Genomic DNA, 18,405 nt, shown 5'->3' on the forward strand with positions numbered 1-18,405 from the left:
ACGCTGTCCGTCCATCACGCCTTAAAAATGTAAACGTGTACAGTTTCTTAATATCAGTGTCAGAAGAACAGGTTTTTCTTTTCTTTTTTAGTCTCTGGGCATTATCAAAGCTGTCACTGGAGACTTTATCTTGTGGTACCATAAGTTTGGTGGGTGTAGCTCGAGTTGATAACCTGGCCCCTCCACTTTTAAAAGGAGGCCCTTCCACACCTTCTCTTTAAACTGGTAATATGATGTTCAATCACTGTGCCTGACTGCTCAAAAGGTAATCCTCACAGTGGACAGGATTAGAGAAGTGCAAAGTCTGTTTCCCCGTCACTGTGACTGCTGACATGCTTGTATGACTGCATTCAGGTTCATATGGCTGTGCAGTTGCTTGGCTAATCTGAGGCCATTCCTGTGCTCTGTCAGCAATGGCTCCCACTGTAGTTAAAAAAATAAAAAAATAAGGAATGAAAAATAAGTTTCCCTTCAGAGCAGATTGAACATTTCCCAGCTTTTTCTAGCAGCTGCTGTAAATGACATAAAAAGTATGATTTTTTCTCTATGCCCGAACAGTCCATTAACCGCATGCTGTTCCTTCAGCAAAATCCCCATGCTTTAGGAGCTGCATACATCAAGCTCACCGCAAATGTATTCTTGTGTTAAATTAATGGTTTTCAAGGGTCTCTGCTACAGACTGAGAGGAGCTATTTGAACCTTTCACATGATTGTGAAAACAAAGTATGGTGAGCTGTTTCACTTCAGTTTCATGCCTGATGTATTGATGTGGCCGTTGGCTAAGTGCTGTCCCCTCATCCCCCAGAGCCCTCACGTTTCCCATGGTGCAGCTCAAATCATTAAATGTGTGCAGCAGCTATCCTGATGTGCATTGAATGGTAATGTTAATTTAACCTTCTGCTGCAGAGTTCCCCATCCATGTCACCACACTACTTCATAACAGCTTCTCCACTCCTCCCTGCTGTCTCCTCAGATGAAGGGCCATACTCAAAGGGGAGCAAGGACTCCGCGGCAACTGACCAATTAGTTTCGTCCTACAGGCGCAGCTTCTCAGGTACAATACATTCAAACCTGACATTTGATTGCTATCTGTTATCTAATTCATGATACTGCGACATGGAAAAAGAGTTGTGCTGAGATGTTCATAGGTGCATCTAGAGCCATGTGCCTGCTGGGTTTTGCTTGATGAGGCACTGTTTTGAATGCTTAGATAAGGTGAAAAAAACGCTTGTGTGGCATACCTGTCATTTGTACTAAACCACACTGGGTACACTTCACGTAGACCGATTTAACAGTGCAGCAGAACGTATACCAGAAGACAGAATGAGTCCTCTGATGACACTATAAAGCCGCATATCCATCAGAGTAAAAAAAAAAAACCCACTTTCATTCACTTAAGAATACAATTGGATTTAATTTTATGACATGATGAGTCTGCTGTAATTTTCAATGAGTGCCTCTTTTATAAGACTGCATTTAATTTCGCTGCATTGTCAGTGAAAAAGATGTGTGTGCCTTTAATAATACTGACTTTGTCCTCCTTTTCCTCCTGAACCCGTCACAAAGATTCACTCAGATTAAAAGATTTGAAATAACAACGAAAGGACAGGAGGGTGATAAAATAAAGTATGTGGTCATGTGTCAGAGGGCATTTCTCTGAAAGATTCAAGAGAGAAAGATAAAAGTATTTCGTTGCCTCTCAGACAGGGTGATTCTGTCAAGCAGGCACTAATGCTGACTGTGGATCTGTGCCTGTGTCTGTATCTGTCAGCAGAGGAGTGCCGAGGAGTGACCACAGTGGACCTGATGAAAAGGGAAGGCAGCAGCCTTGGCCTCACCATCTCCGGAGGCTCAGATAAAGACGGCAAGCCCAGAGTGTCAAACCTACGGCCAGGTGGGCTAGCTGCCAGGTGAGATCACTGCTCTGAGATGAGGCTAAAACCTGGCAACCAAACCAAGTTGCCCACATGTTATTCTGCCCCCACAAATATGCAAAGAAATACCAGCTCACCTTATTGGCAGAACTGTGGTTGTTGTTGTTGGAACAACTTGATTCAGACCCATAATACCTAAAAGAACCCCAAGAAATCATATAACATTTGTCTACAACAGGGCTATTAAATAAGATTGTAATCCGGGCCGATGGACGAAAAATGGCCCGGACAAATGTAGCTTGAAATATGAGCAATCATGTTAAAAGCTATAGATACAGTAAAGTAAAGTAAGCAACATAAGAGTGCATATATTGTATTCAGTAAAACATAGGCCCAAGGCATTACATTTAAATGGCATGTACAGAACTCAGTACATGTGACACACTAACTCACCTAAATTAAAACCTAAAGAAACCATAGAAACAATATCACATTGTCCATAACATTACATTTAGATGTCATTTTGATGTCAGACCACGCATAATTTACTGTACGGTGTTAATTTATGAACAGAAACATTTGGTGCGCCTGTTCTATTTTTTTTGTTAACAGATTGCCTGATTAAGATGAGATTAAACTCATTTCCCGAGACGTCAACGCCATTAAACTAATTTTCTCCCACATCAAAGTAAAATGTATTGGAAGACATTTCTTGGTGATTAAGCAGCATGCGTGTGTGAAGTGTAACATGCAAGTTTTGTTAGAGTGACACAGCCCCCTCTGAAAATGTCTTGGCCAAATATGCCATCGCTTGTCAAGTCCAAGGAGGTTTAAAGAAAGACACTGTGCTAATTCTTCAAGCAGCTTGTCTTCACACAGCTGTGTTCATGCTTGTGTGGAGGTGCTGGCTAATTTACTGTGTGGAGAGAGACACGCAGGCAGACAGACAGGGAGAGTGATGAGACCGGACCAAATGTCAGGCTATCAGTCTGCCCTGCTGGTCATGATGTCTCTCTTTCTATGTCTCTCTCTGTTTATCTCTGTCTGTCTCTCTGTCTCTCCTTCTCTCTGTCTGCTGTCACTGTTGATTCTAGTAGCCCAAAGGTGAGAGGGGCTAGCAGGGCAGAACATCCATTTCATTAGTTAGCCCTCCAATGAGCAGCGTGTTGACTCAGAATGTCATATGTGAGACGGCTTGTACAATCATCTGTGTCAGTGTTTGAAAAGGAAACGCTTTCAGCCATGCGCTCAACACAGCTGGCTCTGTAAGTCAGTTTGCATAATGCATAATGCTAATATTATCTGATTATCATTATTGTTTGGACACAAATGTATACAAAAAGCAGCTCATTTGACTTCTGACTCAGATGCCACAGCAACAATATTAATTTCGATTGCAAGTTATTTGCTCATGAATGTATCAGCTTGTGTGAGGTGTTGGGCCTTTGTTGTTGGATCAAACATATATAATACAGTGAGTTTAGATAGTAGTGCCATGGGGAACTTTCCTGCTTTGCTCAGTTGGTAATCCATCCTTGATTTTGAATGTGTGTTTATGACTTTCTGCAGGAGTGACCAGCTGAATGTAGGAGACTACATCAAGTCAGTGAATGGCATCAACTTGTCAAAGCTTCGCCACGATGAGATCATCAGCCTTCTGAAGAACATCGGGGAGCGAGTTGTGCTGGAGGTGGAGTATGAGCTTCCTCCATTTGGTAAGTAAAGTTCTGCTGGAATAACATTCAGCCTGAGAGTCTAATAAAGGCTTTAAATAGGCCCTATTTATTTTATTTTGTGCCTCTACTTTGACATGTTTACATGCTTTAATGTTCAATAGGTGTTTTATTCTTCCCATACTGCCTGTGCTGCAGCACCTCTTTTCACCTTTTGTCTGAAACCAGAGCCCAGTCTGCTCTGATTAGTTGGCTGGCTGTGTTATGATTGGTCAACCTCTTAGAGATGTCCCGCCCCTTAGCCTATCAAAAACAATGTGTTGGAGCACTTGCCAATAGAAACACAAGTGCTACATAGCGATGTCACTATGTTGCGGATGAAACAAAGGAGACCAGTCTATGTGTTTCAGGCAGGGGGAGAGTGTGTGGGAGAGAAACTCTGGAACATTAGCTTTTGCAGACCATATTCATGCACAAAAACTAATGCTTTGTATTTTCAAATGCAAAGTAGAAGTAGGAAGTGGGTGAGTAAATAGACTTATTAGTAAAGGTTGCAGACAAAAAAAACCCTGGCTTCTGATTTCTAACTGCGTGGATAAAACTGAGCTAAATGTGGTTAAAACATCCAAGTTACGTAACACAGTTTATTCTAGTACCATTTACATATCTGTGAAGCAGAGCGGTATAACCTAGACGTCTAAAAATTGAAAATCAAATTCAGCCCCGACTTAACCTCGACAGGTAGACATCTTCTGAACTGCAAATCATCAGATCAATACTTATTGGCTTTCACTGCCTTGGAAACAGAGTCGGTCCCCCGGCGCTGCACCGTAGCTGCTCACTGCTCTTAAATCGTTAGCCTGGGTCAAATACATATAATTAATTTCCCCACTAAGATTAATGAAACATATTTCCACAATCCATATTTGTTCATTCTCATGATTCAGCACTTACATCACTCAGCATTATCATTATCATCATCTGCTGTGAAAGCTTTCTGCACTGCTTTATTTTATGCATATCTTTTAAGGATTTTGGTGATAACTTTTGAGTCTGTTTTTTTTCAGTCCAGAACCTGTCGGGAGTCTCAACCAAAACCATAGAGGTGTGTTTACACAAGGAGGGGAACAGCTTTGGGTTTGTCATGAGAGGTTAGTGGACGGGAATATTTTATGTACATCCTTAAGTAAAATAAGTATCTTACTGCAATGACTAATATTGGTTGTAATTGGGCTTTTTTTTAGGAGGCTTCCACGAGGACTGGCGCAGGTCACGACCTCTGGTGGTTACATATGTCAGGCCTGCAGGTCCTGCTGACAGGTAAAGACAGACATACATAAGCCAGTGTTTGTGTGTATGCCCCTCATGGCTTTACTGTGGCTTCTATGCATTTTATTTCTGTTGATCCTGCATGAATGAGTCTATTCAAACCATTGTATGTGTGCATGCATGTGTGTTTCCATATGGATTTAGATGTACAGCCAAAAGGATATGTGTTTTAGTAATTGCATTATCTTTGTCCACAATAAAAAAATATTTGCCCTTATACCCATATGGAATTCTATCATTAAGAATTACGCGTATATATATGTATTTGCACATGCATCAGTCAGCCGGTGCAAGGAAATTGTGGCGGTGACACATATAGAGTATCTTCAAAGCAGAAAGGGCACAGCTCATCCTCAGGCTTGTGCAGCATCGCACTTATCCTTATAAAAACCAAGAGTAAACCAAAACACTGGAGCAAACATAATTCAACATCAAAGACCTGACGTCCGTTTATCTCGTTTATCCTTCATCTCACCTGGGAGGGAACACTCATGTGGAACTGTTTAATTATTTACTGTGACTGGTGCTTGAACGCTTCTTTGAGCGTCTTGTCCTGGTCGCTCGTGTGTTATTAATTATATTTTTCTTTTATTCTCCTCTGTTTCTCCAGAGAGGGCACTTTGAAGGCAGGAGACCGAGTAGTGAGTGTCGACGGGATGCCTTTAAACAGGGAGAAGCACGCTGACGCTTTGACCGTGCTGATGCAGAGCGGCCAGGAAGCTCTGTTCCTGATTGAGTATGACGTCTCTGTCATGGGTGAGCACACACACACACAGGGAATATGTGGGGGGCATGGTAGGGCAGGGTTCGCAATGTGGCCGTTTGGCTGCGTAGAGGAAAGTGTCGGTGCCGGAGACGCCCCCAGGAGAGTCACACTGGCCCAGAAGCACACTTAACAGAAAAGGGGAGATGGATAATCATCATTGCTTTAATTATAGTGTCTCGTCACTGCTGAACCTTAATATTTTAAAGTAAATTGAGTGATATTGCCAGTAAAGTAACGTGTCAATATTGTGTTATTTCGAAGCACATTTAACAATACAGGTAGTTCTTTGTTCCAATCATTTCGACACATTATAATCCAATGTTGTCTGAAGGAATGCCCACCAACACAGATCAGCCGGTTGTGTCTGTATATTCTATTTTGAGTTAAGAAAGTTTCCTCACCATTGGGTCAACATTTTGTAAAATAAGCCACTGAAGACTCACTACAGATTAAACCCTCCGTATGGTCACGGTGACAAATTCTCCATAAGATCACAAACTCTGCTGTGTACAAAGTAGGGCAGGTCACCAAGGACGTTCGACACACATTATCTCCCCGTTTTTGGGAGTTTAGGATCCAGACTTCCTGCCTCCAGACTGAACGAGTAAAAGGTTCACAAATACTTTTAGATGTGAAATCTGGAAAATTCATGATTTATTCAGGTTAAGCTAGTCGTAGTTTATCTCTATTAATGGAAATGTTTCTGTGTAACACTGTTGGAATTTGCAAATCATTCAGTGCAATCACTCTAGCACTTTATACTGAAGTACAACACTTTGTCCTGCAGAAGACACTCACTGCAACAATACATTATATAATATAAATATATACAATAAACATTTCCCTTTATTACTGTTTAAGTCAAGGCAGTTAAATGTCTGTTTCGGAGCACCGACAAAAGTTTATATTTCTCACTGAGACTCATTCACAATAAACCAGTAACTCTTGGTATTCAAACACCAGTTTTAGAGATGGCTTTCATCACTGTCAGTGGTCACCCCCCTTGTATAACCCATCTATACAGTAAAGACAATGTATATTTCAATAATGTAAAAGCTGAAATATTCAAATGAAAGTACAATAAAAGCAAATATCTCAATTCAACATCTTTATGCACATTAGGAAACTCTGAGAAATAAAATGTTTTTCTCTCACATTCAAACATTTTGGCTTCCACAAGATTTATGAAAATATAAATGCCAGATAAATAAAAAATACGAAAAAACTCTAGAAGTGCAAAAAAAGTCCAGATATGATTGATGAGTTGATGAGCACCAAATTCAAAATATGACATTGATTTTGGTCAGAAGTATTAGAAAAAAAAGATACTTAAACTAGGAAACGTAATTGTGCTCATTATGAACGGTGTATTATATTATTATAGAGAAATACTTTATATGTTTTTAATCACGTAACGGAATTGGTAATGTAATGGCATAATTTGTCAATTTTATGCCAATTTGAGATACTTTGTATAAATCTGTAGATAAGTAAATATATTACAAAATCACATTATATGAGCATATCTGATTTTGTGGTGTACAAAGTAACAAGTAACTATATCATATCTAGTGCTCCAAAATGACTTCCCTCTTGAGATTGAATGGGGTAGAAGTATAAATTGTATTTAAAATTTGTATTTGAGTAAATTTCTTGCGCAAATGTACTTTGTTACATTCCACCACTGCATATATATATTGTGTATAAATATCTGGTAGGCCTCTCTCATGTCTGTGTGTGTTATCTGTTTCAGAGGCAGTGCAGCAAGCCTCGGGCCCTCTGCTGGTGGAGATAGTGAAGGGTCCCTCCTCCAGCCTTGGGATCAGCCTCACTACAACAATATACAGGAGCAAACAAGTTATTATTATAGACAAGATAAAGGCAGGCAGCGTGGTGGAAAGGTGAAACCAACCTCTCACAGTACACTGCTACACAGACACTTCCCAATAAACAAGACCTTTCCTGACACAGTCTGCCCCGCTGTCTGACTCTCAGGTGTGGAGCGCTGCACGCAGGTGACATCCTTCTGTCTATAGACGGGACCAACGCGGAGCTCTGCTCTCTGATGGAGGCCACGCAGCTGCTCGCCAGCACCACTGATGTCGTAAAACTGGAGATCCTACCCGCCAGTCAGAGCAGACTTCCTATCAGACCGCAAGACACAGGTATGTACTGGAGGTGACACAAAAACCAAAAACTTCAAGTGAGCAAGGCTAAGGATTCACAGTGGATTGAATGACTCATTGCTTCAGCTGTAAAGCCTGTGATGTAGTTCAGTGTGTACATAGTGTAGAACATACAGTACATGCTGGCTTCAGTGTGTCGTCCTCACCATATGTGACTGCTCTGCTCTCAGCTATTCTACCTACAGCTGTAGAGCCTAGCTGCCTCCCAGCTGCCTTCTCACATACTGTGAGTCAGCCAGTGTGTGTGTGTGTGTGTGTGTGTGTGTGTGTGTGTGTGTGTGTGTGTGTGTGTGTGTGTGTGTGTGTGTGTGTGTGTGTGTGTGTGTGTGTGTGTGTGTGTGTGTGTGTGTGTGTGTGTGTGTGTGTGTGTGTGTGTGCTCTGCCGACCGCAGTCCCTGTGCCTTTTGGTACACCCTCTGTTGGTACCAGGCCTTTAAATGCACGCACGCACGCACCCACACACGTTCTCTGTCAGATATCATGTTCTGAAGACTTATTTCTGGGTCAGCAGCTGCAGGGCTCCTTAACATGTGAGCATGGGAAGAATCACACACCATGACAAAGAAGTAAGATGTAGTTAAATCTCCTCTTGTGGCCACTGAATCCTCTCAACATGTTTTTTTTTCCTTTGCTCAGCTCACAATTAGTACTTTTCAAAGCTGCTCAGTGTAAACACTTGTGTTGGCTCCTGTTGACTATTAATATCTCTCAATTTGAAGGGCAGCGCGTGTATTACATCTCAATGAAATGCAAGGCATGCATCTTGTTTTCTGAAATTCCTATTTGATAATGACTCATGTCATGAATAAGACGCCATGACGTTATCATAAAACGATATTTTCACAGCTTCTTCCCCCCCACCCCTCAGGGTAAGGCATGATTATAAGATGCAATTTGTGTAATCTCCTCTGGGGATTTAATAAGACTGATATGGCTACTGAGAGATTAGGTGTTAATGCCTCTTTCCACCAGCGCTGATCGAAAACACCCTTTTTTTGAGAGCTTCCCCTAGGTGAGCTTAACATAAGCTGCCAGAGCCAAAGCTTCACGGGTTTGATTGAGTCCGATAGAAACTGGTTCTCCTTCTTGTATTCTGATTACACACAGTTGGATTTAACCAGGTTCCCTGAATGTGGCAAGCATCCCAGGCACTACTGCAGTCACCCATGTTTCAAGCAAATCCTCCATCCATGTGAGCAAGTTGTTGGAGATTAGACCCCTGCAAATGAAGCAGCAAGGATTACTGTCACATGTAATGCTCTGTGACAATTTTAGCTGCATGAATCTGTTAGGAAAGTTAATTATTGAGGTGATGTGTCATACAAGAGGTTATTTGTTTCCCATTTGAATGCTTTCCATAGACAGTTTCACTATATGCAATGTGTTATACAAGCGTTGACATGAGGGATAAGACGCCTTTCAGAATTTACAATCTGTGCTCTCTACTTCGTTCAAAGGAAGAAAAGTCACGTAGTTGCTACTTAAAAGAAACACATGACTATGAATGAAACAGAATTAAATTAAAATGAGTTGAGACCTGTCTGTCAATCAGGTGCAGAACAGACACATCATCAGCAATCAAGCTTTCAGCTGTGTCCAATCAAGGTTGAGACACATGCCTCCAAACAGCCAGTACCACTTCCTGCTGATCACAACACAGCGGTCAACTAACTCACAGTCTCTTTTGAATGAAATCATGAAAATGATTTCTAGTTTGCACTTAGCTTTTTGGAAGCTTTCTAGTAAAAGTAAGATTTCCTTCTTTTTGTTTTTATCCACCACTTCACATTCAGCTCTGTGTGTCAAACTGATTCTCAGATGCTCATCAAAATACATTAAACCTCAGGATATAATCTAGTGTTGCATGACGAGAACATTAAATATCAATTACTCTGCTCCGAATTACCCCTCCAGACTCGGTGTGATGTGGTACATATTTAGACATGGGAATGAAAAGCAGGATTACATGGTTAGAATTTAGAAAAGTGCACAGAAGAGGAGTGGATCTGGTTTACTTAATGGATGTGTTTGCCTCCGTGTTGCCGCAGTAAAAGTGCAGAAGAGCAACAATCATCACTGGGACCAAAGCAGCAACTACTGCCATCCCCCACATGCCAGCCACGGAAAGACATGGAGCAGCCCAAGCCACCCACACAACCAGCAGGACCACTGCAAATGTAAGTTATCACTTGTGACAGCACTGCTGCTGGCAAGACACCATAGCAGGAGACTTTTCTTCAGCGCATTTGTTAAATCTTTTCCAAGAGCTTTACTCGAACACTGTTACTAGAGTCATTTCCTTTGTTGTATGTTCCCACAAGCGTTTGCTGCTGCTGTGGACATGAATAAAATTGCCATGGTGATTTGGTTTAATTAGCTCTTTGATACGTGTAGTGCTATGTCTCCTTTCAGCTCTGGTGAGCGGTGGCTTCTCTCCTTCCTCCACAGCCACCTCAGGCTTCAGCAGCCAGGGGAGCAACACGCTGCCCTGCCCCATCCCTTCCAGCAGTCCCCGAAACTCCACGGGCAGGAGGAGGAACAGGAAGAAGGATCACAAAAGCTCCCGTATGATAAGCTGCCTGCCCACCCTTGTTTCCTCTTATTTATTTATAACCACCTTAAAGCGTCAGTTAAACACCATTACCAAATATATTATTTTGTCCACCCCATTTATTTTATTGAAGGTAGTCTGAAGTACAGAAACACATCTATGTATTTATAACATGAATTTGTAAGGGACTGCGGTACTTTTATCTACATGTACCTCATAATAAACTGACACCTGAGTCAATGTTGATATGATTCCTACCTGCAAATGAATACAAACAAGGTGAGAAAAATTGCTCTGCAGCATTGCGCATTACTTTTCAGACATCTGTTTTATTCCCACCATTTAAAAAAATGATCCTTTGTATTGAATACAAAAAGTTCTTGTACAAGATATCAACCCTCAATGAGACAAACAGTAAAACAAATGAATACCACAATTGTTTAAAATAACATTTATCAAGTGGGTTATGTGAGAAAATGTTTGTGACTCATTCCCTCCCCATTCCCACGTCATCTCTGTGGATACATGTCTCTTCTCCTTACACTCCATAGTTTTTGTCTCCCACAATCCCTTTCTTGCTCCATTTATCTGCCACATCCCCACTAATATCGTTCTCTGATGTGTCCCCTCCCTCCCCCGCTTTTCCTCAGTATCTCTGGCTTCCAGTTCTGTCGGGCCAGGGGGCCAGATTTTTCATGTGGAAACAAGCGAGGTCGTCCTGAGGGGGGATCCGCTCACAGGTTTTGGGATCCAGCTGCAGGGAGGTGTTTTTGCCACAGAAACGCTGTCTGCTCCTCCAGTCATCCGCTTTATTGAGCCCGACAGCCCAGCTGAGAGGTAACACACACAGACACCTAACGAGTAAACAAGTATCGTATAGAGAGTCACCTTGGATCTAGATGGCTCCAATGCTAATCGTTCGGCCCCATGGGAGAAAACGACTCATTTTAACCTTGTATTGCAATGGGTGTTGTAGCTGAAGGCGGGAGCATTAAGATCTGGTTTTGTCTAATGCTGTGGTTCCCAAATATGGGGCCATGACCAACAGAATGGATCAAATGTATTTAAAACAGAAAGTGCATATTATCTGCTATGAAAAGTTGTGCTCATTTTGATCAGACTTTCAGCTCACCTTTACTAGGCACTACTAGCAGTGTGGCTTTTTGGAGGCTATTAAGATCTGTAAGTTAATTTGTCCATCACTTTGGTCCAGACTGAGCTTCTTCCATAGTTATTTGATCGTCATTTCATTTTTTAAAGACACTCATTTTACCCAGGGGATGCATCCTACTGACTTAAGTGGTCCTCTGATCTTTACTCTAGCTTCAGGAGTGTCAGGAACTTTGGTTCTTACAGCTACAGTATGTTTCCCTCTCGATCATTATGTTGGAAACTTTAAATTTGTCTATTTTCTTTTAAATATATAAAAAAAGAAAAATTTTTATTTCTAAACAAGACATTCTAAAGTTCAAAAATCCTTTATTTGTCCCGCAACGGGGACATTTATGATTTCAACAGCAGATATATTGAGGACAGTTTTTTTTTAATGTCTAAGTATGCACACCTTATTAATAACAAAAGTAAAAAAAATAAAAGAAATAGCAGATTTGTACACCATTACAATAACACATATTTTGTTGTTTGTTTCATAACCTAAATAGTACTCACCAGCATCAGGAGAACGTGTTTAAGATCTTTTTGAAATCAAGCAATAAAAAGTGACTGCGTAGTCATGCAGAAGATCAACAGATCTGGCCTAGTGACAAGAAACAGTGAATGGAATGAGAAGTGAATTAAGAAAATTGCAGTTCATCAGCAGACCTACCTGAAGTTGGAAGTCTATTTAATTATGTTCGATGACAATTGAAATAAAATGGCCGTATTCACATTTCAGCTAGAGTTTGTGATCATTGTAGCAACTGTGCTTGTATTTCCAGTCTTTAAAATGATTGTAAGCAAGGGAAAAACTGGTCTGTGGGTGAACTGGTCACCACTGGCAGGCAATTATTGTATTTTATAGGATACTACCAGTAACAACAGGCCTTCAGTAGATATTGCTTTGTTTTCTAAGGGCCAGAAAACATTGGTGCTCATCAACACTCGGCATATCAATGATTTATTTTCCTTTTTTATTAGGAAGGTTATTGCCCAACATTAGCTGTCAACAGATGTCCTCAGCAAATTATAATAGCCTTTAATAAGGACCAATTGCCTGTCTGACGAACTCCCAGGAGCAGGGGTCCTCTGTGGTAGATTCATCACATTATACAAGAGGCATGGTTTAGTGGGGATAATCCCCCCCTGTATTGGTATGTTATATTGTATTGATTGAGATTGCATGTTGTAGCAATTAGCACACTGCCCGATCAGGCCAATGTGTTGTCTCTGTCCTTGTCCTGCTAAATTAATGATGGTGTGTAGTGCAGGGCCGGGTCCCCTGGGTCTTGTAACACGATTAGTCCAGCAGCAGTTAGACAGGAGTGACTCAAGTACAGCATCCGACTGTGATGTCGGAGTCTCAGCCTCTACACAAGGTTAATAAGCAGCGGTGGTAAGTGAATTAATATCAGTTGACAGTGCTTCCGTGTTTGTCCTAGCAATTAGGGCTCTGATTAAATGTGTGGTACTCTATATGAACTCGCTTTGATGGAGTTTGACAAGTTCAAGTAAGGTCTGTGTTTCTGTCAAGCCTTGATACCATACCAATTTTTACCAATCACACCTCACCAGCAGGACATGTAAAGCCTGTTTTGAAACAACGGTTGTAACGATGAGTAGAGGCTTATTTAATAAACAGAAATGTACCATTCTTGGTTTGCTTGTTTTATTAATAATACTTGTCAAAACATTTTTTAAATATTTGAATACACTTTTTTAATCCCAGCTTTATGAAGCTTTCTTTATGCTGTCTTTTTATTTATGTCTGTCACATTTATATGCACTATCAAAAACACCATCCTATAATGTGATAGGTTGAATAGCTGCTGTTGAACTCTATCAATTAACAGCTTTTAAACAATTTTAACAAAAAAAGAAAACGTTCACCTTTTATTGCAATAAGTATGTAGTAGACTGCATCAGCTAAAGCCAGGTTTAACTAAATAACTGGCTATCCTGGATTTTGGGAAATGACAGTTTATATAGTGTCTGTAGTTATTTATCACTTTTCTGATTTGGGTGAAATTGACGTACAGTATTAATTTGTAATTGTAGTAATCATAAATTGCAGCTCTAGTTGAAATGTGATCCTTTTTATTTAATAACAAGATATTTTTTTATAATCCATTTGCAGCTAATAACATTTATTCTAAACATATACACATCTGTATTACTATATAAACAGTCGTGGTCGAAAAAGTCTTTCACCAGAGCTTTATTTCCACATTAATCCTTTCTTTGTTTTGTTCTTCCTGTGTGGAGGTGCGGGCTGCTGCAGGTTGGTGACCGGCTGCTGTCCATTAACGGGATCCCGACTGAAGATGGCACTTTGGAGGAAGCCCATCAGCTGCTCAGAGACTCTGCTCTGTCCAATAAGGTCACGGTGGAGATTGAGTTTGACGTCGCAGGTATCATATTGTGAAGATATATTCTTATAATGTGAGATCTTTGAGTCAATTTGTGTCTTCATACTTACATTCATCTTCACTTTAAATCCCAATTAGAGTCAGTGGTTCCCAGCAGCGGCACCTTCCACGTTAAACTACCCAAGAGGAGAGGAGTGGAGCTGGGCATCACCATCAGTGGTGAGTTTGTTAGGGACTAGATGAACAGCAGAGGGCAGTGTTGCTTAAAAAAAACCTCTCAGACCTGCGTGCCTTTGAATCAGTGTTCTGTGATCCATAAAACTTAGGCTTGCAAAACCATGAGGGCTCATACCTCATTAACTCTGAATAATGGGCCTGTACCATCATTCATCTTCACTCAATGTTCCCTGAATAAACAGAGGGCCGAGTATGATTAGTGCAACAAAAAGAAAAGGAAGTTGAGTTATTCCAAGTGGTTAATCATACATATTTGTAATAAAAACACTTCAATTGTTCTTCTGTTTTACCAGCAAGTAAAAAACCTGGAAAGCCCCTCATCATCTCCGACATCAGAAAAGGAAGCATTGCACACAGGTATGTCCTATCATCACACAGCCATAATAATACCACTGCTGAACTCCTTTCAATAGTGTGTTCATTTACACAATGAAGTAAAGCCTATTGAATTTATTTTTATTTATTATTTTTATTTATCAAGCGCTTTTTCAGGTGCTCAAATACGCTTTACAGAGGTTTAAAAAATAAAGATAAGATGAAAGGTATAATTAAAATCGAGAAATAACATGTATCACAAGGACAGGGCATCAATCACACATTAATGGTAATATTTAGTCCAAAAAGGTGAGTTTTGGTCAGCGTTTTGAAGATGGGGAAGTCAGTACAGTCTCTGATTCGCTGTGGGAGTGAGTTCCAGAGGGAAAATGCTCTGTCACCCCAGGTTTGTATTAAATGTGTAAGAATAAGTATTTGAGGAAAAAAACTGATACCTCAATATCATTCACTAGATCAAATGTTAATTACAAATCCTTAACATAGTAAAAGAAGGACCTCCATATAATCTCAGATATGTTTTGCCTTCAATACATAGCTTATATTTTCTAGTTGAAGCCTTGATAATATCCGTCTCATCCATTGAGTAGAGGGGTCTGTTATTCTTCAACATTTAGTTTCTCTCACTGGACTATATTATAGCATTTTGTTTTTATGAATACAGAAATGGTCATTGGCTTTAAGACACATTAAGGAGACATTGTTCCTCAACACTTTACAGTTCAGCGTGAACTGAGTGTTCTAGGCCTTGTGTGGGATTACTCCATCAAATAATAACATTGTTTTGTGAATCCATTGTGTAATACAAACCCTAATTGGATTGAGCTTTTAAAACTGGATCAGTAGGACAGAGCGGTTCCATTTCAGAAGGGCTCAGAATGGATCAGGGTGAGGGGGAGGTTATGGTGACCCCTAAAGGATCCTACTGAGACATGATAGGATTCAGGAGGAGCAGCTCCCTGGTCCCAGTTAATAGCTGTGATGTCTCTCGCTCCTGTGTCCGGTAGAACAGGCACTCTGGAGCCTGGAGACCGGCTGCTGGCCATCGACAGTGTGCGTCTGGAGAACTGCTCCATGGAGGACGCCATGCACATCCTGCAGCAGGCCGAGGACATGGTCAAACTCCGAATCCAGAAAGACGAGGACAACATTGGTACATTTATCCCTTGAAACACCAAATATGTATTCTTTTTAAAGTATCCAAACACATTCACTTGTTCACTTAAGTACAATTGTGATATAATGTGTTTATATTTGATGCATCTTTATAAGTCCACTAGATTTATAGGAAATACTGTAGTTGTTACATCACAAAATATATCCTAAAAGTTGACTTAAGTTTACTAAGCTCATACTTTATATAAAAAGACAAGATTAGCTTTTAAAAATACTAAGTTTTGGCTTGTTGTCCTCTACAACAACACTGTATCCAGGCACTGCATATTTAAATTACTTCAAGCTCTAAGCTGTTGAACCAAGATAGTCTTCCCTTTTAACTTATCCATTTGTTTCGTTTGAATAACTGTGAGGAAAGTTTTGGTTTGTTTGTGGTTTGTGTAGCTAACCCTTTTGAACTCTGAACTTTCCAACCCCTCAGACTAATCTAGAGACCCTTTATAGGGGGCCTCATCCCTAGGTTTGGAACCTTCTTCTCAGGGCTGCGATAAACAAAGATTTGCTCAAATGCTTTTTTTCTCCCTCTCAAAATAATGGATTAATTGTTCGTATAGATCTAAGGAAGGTATAACAAATATCTATCACAGGTTCCCAGAAAGATTTAATTGTTGTCACCAAAAAGTCCAAACTCCAAATGTATTAAGTGCATTATAAAAGATAATTAAGAAAACCAACAAATGGTAGTATTCATAAACCTGGAAACAAATAGTTGAAGTAGTTTACGAGATGTAATCATTTTTAAATTGGTACTTTTACTCTTAAACTTAAGGGTTAAATACTTTGTCTCACAATTCAAAGGTTATGTTTTGTTATTTGTCCATTTGCACAAACCTTTTTTTAATATGTTTTATCATGTATGGTATTATGTCTTATTAGCCTTTATAATGGCTGTATAATCTTGAGTTTTATGCTTGGTATCTATTGTTTCCTCTATTTGCTGTAGATGAGTTGGAGATGTCGGGCTCTATAATCTACACAGTTGAGCTGAAGAGATATAACGGACCACTGGGCATCACGATCTCTGGGACAGAGGAGCCCTTTGACCCCATCGTCATTTCAGGCCTCACCAAGAAAGGCCTGGCAGAGAGGTGAGAGAAAAGCAGGGGGAAAGGTCGGGGTTAAAAGACAGAGATTTGACAATATGGCGCCACTTGCATTAAGTTGAGGCTAGTCAAATCTGAGGAGGTCCCCTTTTGGAACATTTTTTAAAGTAAACAAGACAATAAACAATGTCAGTCTCGTTTTTTTTTCTAAAACAAGAAGGCTCTTTGTTTCCGTCCCAGTCAGCGCGCTGGCAGCCTGACAGGTTTCCCGCCAGTGTGTTGTACTGTCTGGTATCTCTGTCTCCTCTGCTCTCCCAACCCTGCAGGACCGGGGCCATCCATATAGGAGACCGAGTCCTGGCCATCAACGGGGTCAGTCTAAAAGGGAAGCCACTGAGCGAGGCCATCCACCTCCTGCAGATGGCCGGGGAGTCCGTCACCCTCAAGATTAAAAAACAAGCTGACAGTATGTTGTTTTGGTCTCAAATGTTTCCTTTTTTTTATTTCTCAAAGTGGTTTGAAAAAATGATCTCGCAGATGCAGTTGAACAATAGAGACAATTTGCTGCTGCTTAACAGGGAAGTAAAAAAGGAGAAGTGGGAAGAATAATAGGAAGGAAATGGAACGTATACAAATAAAGACACAGTCTACCAAACTAAAAGAAGTTGGCAATTGCTGAGTTTTAATGTGCTTTAAAAATGCATTGATTTAACTTTCTTTGAGGCATAAAAGCCACAGAAGGGATTCATTCAAACGGACAAAAGATACACCTCCTCCTTGTTTGATGATGATTTGCCTCTGTTCATTCCCAGAGTCTGATGGCCGACGGCCTCTGGACAGAGAAACTGGGTTTTTAAGTGACACAGAGGATGAGCTGACAGACTCCCAGAAAACCAATAAACACTCAGAGGTCTACTCTGCCACTCTGCCCAGTTTAGACTCTGCCATGAGCTCCTGGGATAGCTCAGGGTTCGACGCAGGCTACGGTAGCCAAGGTAAGATCCATTTGACGCTTAGTTTCCACAAATGTACCTATTTGATGTATTGCATCTAATAAGGTCATTCTATTGTCTTGTGTGTTTTTCAGGGACATATCTTCACAAAGCCTCAGATCTATTGCTCAATCCAAATGACTGGCGACGCACGAAGCTCAGGAGTCAAACCGGCTCCAGCTCTGCAGGCCTGGTCCAACACTCGGCGCTGTATGATGGGAGGTTCACTGAGGATGAGTGGGATAATATACCTGGGTAAGTGCTCAGGTCTGCAGTCCACATCCTGCCAACATCTTGTTTCATTTCAGTGTAGCTTCTCTTGTTTTGATTTCACAGTAAAGGGTGTCTTTTTTATTTAAATCATATTGTATGTACAAGCAGTGGAACTGGACTTGTGTTGTTTTAGGTACAGGGACATGTTTTACTACACACACATATGACCTACTGTATATAGTTACTCTACAGATACAGCTTTTACAGAAAATAAACTCACAGATAATATAACAACCCATTGTTTGAAAATAAACCAGTAGTTTCAAACCTTTTTTGGTTTGGGGCCCCCTACAAAAAAAAGTTTGTACCCCTTGTCATGTTTCAGGACTCGATAAATTAAAAATGAGAAATTTCACCTCTAAATTTCTGAAATTGTTTAATTTAAATGACCCTCTGGATTCATACTCATAAAACAAACTGCACTGTGTGAATTATTTTCTCTTCATTT

General features: G+C 40.5%; 1 protein-coding gene across 4 annotated transcripts in view; it reads left to right on the plus strand.

Moving 5' to 3' along the window:
- The window catches only part of LOC134863224 (glutamate receptor-interacting protein 2-like), a 29,084-nt gene that overhangs the window by 4,731 nt on the left and 5,948 nt on the right, over window positions 1-18,405 (plus strand). For 3 of the 4 annotated variants that reach the window (XM_063881605.1, XM_063881633.1, XM_063881624.1), the window contains exons 2-20: window positions 974-1,054; window positions 1,772-1,910; window positions 3,444-3,589; window positions 4,615-4,698; window positions 4,792-4,867; window positions 5,487-5,632; window positions 7,396-7,543; window positions 7,638-7,807; window positions 9,877-10,005; window positions 10,241-10,393; window positions 11,030-11,216; window positions 13,800-13,945; window positions 14,042-14,122; window positions 14,434-14,497; window positions 15,481-15,626; window positions 16,593-16,737; window positions 17,019-17,158; window positions 17,505-17,687; window positions 17,780-17,939. In XM_063881605.1, the coding sequence (XP_063737675.1) occupies window positions 974-1,054; window positions 1,772-1,910; window positions 3,444-3,589; window positions 4,615-4,698; window positions 4,792-4,867; window positions 5,487-5,632; window positions 7,396-7,543; window positions 7,638-7,807; window positions 9,877-10,005; window positions 10,241-10,393; window positions 11,030-11,216; window positions 13,800-13,945; window positions 14,042-14,122; window positions 14,434-14,497; window positions 15,481-15,626; window positions 16,593-16,737; window positions 17,019-17,158; window positions 17,505-17,687; window positions 17,780-17,939 (2,524 nt within the window). The remainder of the gene's footprint in view (window positions 1-973; window positions 1,055-1,771; window positions 1,911-3,443; window positions 3,590-4,614; window positions 4,699-4,791; window positions 4,868-5,486; window positions 5,633-7,395; window positions 7,544-7,637; window positions 7,808-9,876; window positions 10,006-10,240; window positions 10,394-11,029; window positions 11,217-13,799; window positions 13,946-14,041; window positions 14,123-14,433; window positions 14,498-15,480; window positions 15,627-16,592; window positions 16,738-17,018; window positions 17,159-17,504; window positions 17,688-17,779; window positions 17,940-18,405) is intronic. The other variant, XM_063881615.1, reaches the window with a different exon arrangement.

Source organism: Eleginops maclovinus, chromosome 1, assembly GCF_036324505.1.
Source record: "Eleginops maclovinus isolate JMC-PN-2008 ecotype Puerto Natales chromosome 1, JC_Emac_rtc_rv5, whole genome shotgun sequence".
In the NCBI taxonomy this organism is placed as follows: domain Eukaryota; kingdom Metazoa; phylum Chordata; class Actinopteri; order Perciformes; family Eleginopidae; genus Eleginops; species Eleginops maclovinus.